This window comes from Aplysia californica, unplaced genomic scaffold (assembly GCF_000002075.1).
Source record: "Aplysia californica isolate F4 #8 unplaced genomic scaffold, AplCal3.0 scaffold00337, whole genome shotgun sequence".
Classification (NCBI taxonomy): Eukaryota; Metazoa; Mollusca; class Gastropoda; order Aplysiida; family Aplysiidae; genus Aplysia; species Aplysia californica.
Window position 1 is genome coordinate 705,613 of NW_004797607.1, and position 4,758 is coordinate 710,370.

Below are 4,758 nucleotides of genomic sequence, written 5' to 3' on the forward strand. Positions count from 1 at the left end.
ACACACACACACACACACACCCCACACACAAACACACACACAAACACATACACACACACATACTCACAAAAAACCCTCACCTTGACGGGCACACAAAAACACAGCAGCGCCAGGTCGGCAGAGGCTAGCGATGTGAGGAAGATGTTGGTGATAGACCTCAGTCTCCTGTCCCTGGCCACAGCTGCGATGACCAGTAAGTTGCCCACGACTCCGATGACCAGCGTGACGCCATAGACCAAAGACACGGGCAGAATCTCGTCCAGTGGAACCGATGAGTCAGCCGAGCTATAGTCATAGAAGTAGTCGTCAGAACTGTAGTCGCTGTTGCTGCAGTTGTTGCTGATGCTGCTGATTATGTTGTTGTTGGTGCTGGTGTGGCTGAGGCCCGTATCAAAAAGGACGCTGGACGTAGCGTTGGTGTCACCGTCGCTTTTGAACAGGTTATGCAGCACCCGAGGTAACGGAAAGTAATTCGTATTCTGCAATGAACGATTGTCTGCACTTGACTGAGAACCATCCGGATAATCGAAGTCGAGACTGCCTCCATGGACAATCGGTTTGTCTAGAGCTGTTGGTGTGGGTAAACCGCTTCCGGAAGGGTGGAAAATGGAACCAGAAATTAACTTCTTTTCTCTCCCATTCAGGTTAAATGAAGTGTCTCTTACATAGACAACCGTATCATTACTTCCCTTGTCAGCAGAATCCAAGAGACGATCAGACGTCCATTCTATGTTAGACGGAGCTGTTGTGCTTTCCATATTCTCTTGTTTGGATTTCTGGCTAAAATCGACTGAAGTGTATTTTCAATTAAGTTTTTGATTAGTTCCTGTTTTCCAAAATGGCAGGATAGAGACAACAGAAGTCGAAATGAACTGTTTCTCAGACGATGGCAACTGTTTCAGTTTCCTCACACCTGATACGTCTCCTCTCGAATCGTTTACCCTTTAGTTGACGATGATTGTCTTGATTTTATTTTGAAACAGATCTTAGATGCTGGGACGAGTAATCCGATGTAACATGATATTGATTTGTTTGAGTTTTAGTCTTTAAGCTCAGGCAAAACAAAGTAGAACATTGACGAGAATCTAGAATTAAAGCCCAATGATGTTGATAGACCCGAGTTTCAATGTTTTTCTCACTAAATGTTTCAGCTGTCCTACGTATCAGCTGTAGAAATGATAAACAATCTGCCCTTGGCTTTTATAAGTATGATTGATTATTAGCTTGATTTTGGTATAATCAATGCTTAATTACAAAATTGATTTTGTTTTATAGCTCTAGCTGATTATAAACAAGGCGTGTGTTCACATTTGTCCGTCATATCATAAGTCCTAGTTTCAACTGAGTTATTGGTCATATGTTAGACAGCATTGCTCGCTGTAAAGTTAGAGAACCAACATGTAGGTCTGTTTACAGTCTGTCAATCGTGGGAGTCCTCTAAACACAGCTTCGGGTTAAAAGAATGTTTTCACCAGATTTCAAACCACTGTAGAATAGCCATGTTTTATATGAATTAAGAAATCGGCAGGATATCCTTGTCTTTATTCGTTAGCTCATATCGTGTGACACGCCAGGAAAAAACCATGGCAACTCTCCAAGACAACTTGTGAATGTCAAATGTCACACCGACAGCATATCGGCTGATATCTCGCTTGGTGGCCAGAGATCAGAAACGTACTAGCTCTTGCTAATGGCGTCTGTCTGAAATAAAAGAACATGAGGTTAAGTTGTAACAAGACACTGTTTTGTTTGTGGTGAAATCTCTCAAAGAGAAACCTTTTGGCAAAAAAAAGTTATTGAAAACAATACAAGACTTCGCATAAAACCAGCAAACTTGTAGATTGCGCTCTTCAGTACATAAGACTCATTAATTTGGTTATTGGCGTTCTCTGCTTCAACATAACGATTCAATATGGACTCCCTGCTGCTCTTCTATTCCCCTTTTTCTCGTTACGCTTTTACGGGATGCTAATTTCCTTTTCATTTCGCATAATAAGAAGCATGCCGTCAACTCCATAACTGCACAAAGATTTGCTATGCACAATACTCATTACGCATTCATAATTCAAAGGTTCTGGGAATAGCGAACTGCATAATGTTGTTTGTTGTTATAAGCGCACGCTGAGCTTTTAAGTTGAATGGACACGTTGCTAAAGTTGTTATTATTTCTTTCAACTCCTGTACGTTGCCGAAGATGGAGTGATCTCTTCTGCTACAGCTCGGCACAGGGGCAGCTTATGAAGACATTGCGTGACCCTGGAAGCTGTCTGGGGTGACGTTATGGCTAGGGGGCAATCTGCCCGCCACTAGCAAGACCCATTCACGAAAGTAACGGGGTTCTGAAATAACTCTTTCCTGCATATTCATAGAGAGATTTTAAAAGATGATATTATTTGTCCTCTCTAGTAACCTCTCTTTTGGATAGTCTCTTAAGGAAGTCAGTATAACTCATTTCCTCCCTCAGCTAAAAAAACAAACAAACGAAAGTAAAAAAATGTATGAAGTATTCTTTCCATGATTTTATCACGAAAAAGCAAATATCACTCAGCGCAATGCCGATGGTGCCCATGCCAGAACAGCAACTCGAGAACTCTCAGAAAACTCGAGAGTTAGAAAAATGCCGAGCTTTAGGATCATACTTCATCTGTAGCAACAGTGCTATGACAGAGAAGCGCTTTTCGCGGACGCAAACACACACACACACACACACACACACACACACACACACACACACACACACACACACACACACACACATGCACACACACACTCTCTCTCTCTTTCTCTCTCTCTGTATGTCTCTCTCTCTCTCTGTCTCTCTCCCTATTTCTCTCTCTCTCTCTCTCTCTCTCTCTCTCTCTCTCTCTCTCTCTCTCTCTCTCTCCTGGTAACCACATATCGATATCTTATTTGAGACTGCACTACGTCCTGAACCCGAGGTTAACTCGATATCTCCCCCCCCCCCCCGCCCCAACCGCACCTCTTTCCCTTTCTTTTCATGCTGTGCAGGAATCAGGATTTTGTCATGCCCCTGTGATCCAAAAACACGTGATACAGGCTCGTGGGCGTTCCAGTTTCGTCATCCCCAGATTGTGGCCCCACTTCTTACTCTCCAAAACTACCTCTGTTAATAAATACTGAATCATAATTTCACGTCTATCTAAAATTCCAACCATTATACTTTGGATTAGATTTAGTGATTTGGCAGCAAAGCAAATGGTGTTTCAGAAACAACTTTATAGATAGCGCACGGTGATTTGTTCCAGTCATATAGTCACATAAGTTCCAGTTTCGTCCTATGGGATGTGCTCACTGCAATTTCGTCACATGACGGGTGGTTCAATGCAGAAATCCAGAGTGGGGCTATTAAATGTTAATAAACTTCTAGGTTTATGAGTTAATTTTCGATTAAATTACTCATTGTGTGTGTGTGTGTGTGTGTGTGTGTGTGTGTGTGTGTGTGTGTGTGTGTGTGTGTGCTTGTCTGTGTGTGTGTATGTGTGTGTGCTTTGTTTTTGTTTTCGTTTTTGGTTTTGTTTTGTTTCGTCTTGGTTTTTTAGGGGGAGGGTATTTTGTACAAGTTTTTTTTCTTATTTTGAAAAACAATGTTTTTAGTAGTTGGTAACGATAGCAATATACGAGAAAAATCAATACGACACTTTCCCACTTCCCGAAGGCAGAAAACATGAACGTTAAAAATTAGTTCTCTCGTACCCTTGCAAACAAATTCAGCAGCCAACCCTAAGGCCATGAGTTTGTTACGCATTTGTTGGATATTTTGTGGGGGAGGGGTATGACGCAAAGAAAGGTGAACGTATCATTTTACAGACAAACATCCCTTCCTACTGAAGGGAAGTAAAAGAATTCAAAAGTACGATCTATATAAAAGATCAACGAACGAATTCGTTACATATCGTTATGATAACGAATGGGTTTTTATTTTCAACGGATACAAAGAAGCCTATTACCGAAAAAGTTTGCGTCGTCGACCCTGATTCTGAAACGCCCAAATCAAATGCCTGGTTGCCATGATCAGCCGCTCAGCTTATTCCATTTAAGGCGGTCCCCTTCCAAAATGCGTCAAACGTCACATTAAAATGTAAAGGATTAATAACTTGACTAGATCTATATGCTTTAGTGACATCTACGAACAGTCTCTTTTTTTTTTTTCATCCATACCATTGTTTTTATCATTATTATGTCCAGAACAGAAAATTAACGTACGCTAAGATAATGTATACAGAAAGTCTGTGACGAAATTGTATCACATACTTGTTATTGCTTTACCCTGTGAGTGCCTACTTGATTCAGCGATATGTCACTCAGGTGTCTACGGCAGGCACCGAAGTGGGCGTGACCTGGAGGTCAATGTTCCAATTTTACGTTTGAGTTGTCACACAGGTCTCCTTGACGGAATATCTGTCAAGAAAATTCAGTTTTAACTTAACAAACTACATTTATAACGAGTTAACATACACAAAAAGGCCTTCTATCACATTTAGACGTCTTTGCAGACAAGCGCACATCAAATCGCGATTGTACAGAGCAATTATGAGGATGAGAACTTTCTGGCAACAAAACTGTGTTATTCTTCGAAAGCTTAGCAGAAGACGTGACGTCTAAAACTTGATTTAGTAAACTAGAACCTTTTTTACTGATATGTTGATTTATTTGATTAGGCAGTATATGGGTTATGAACGTGTACTTTTTAGCCGTCAATTTGATTTGGAAGAAAGTTTGGTTTATCTTTGACAGAAG

General features: G+C 41.0%; 1 protein-coding gene across 1 annotated transcript in view; it reads right to left on the reverse strand.

Annotated features, from left to right (window-relative positions):
* Nucleotides 1-1,484, reverse strand: part of LOC106012339 — a 22,021-nt gene extending 20,537 nt beyond the window's left edge. The window contains exon 1 of the mRNA XM_013085039.2: nucleotides 47-1,484. Coding sequence (XP_012940493.1) covers nucleotides 47-758 — 712 coding nt within the window. The 5' untranslated portion in view covers nucleotides 759-1,484. The remainder of the gene's footprint in view (nucleotides 1-46) is intronic.
* Nucleotides 1,485-4,758: the final 3,274 nt, after the last annotated feature.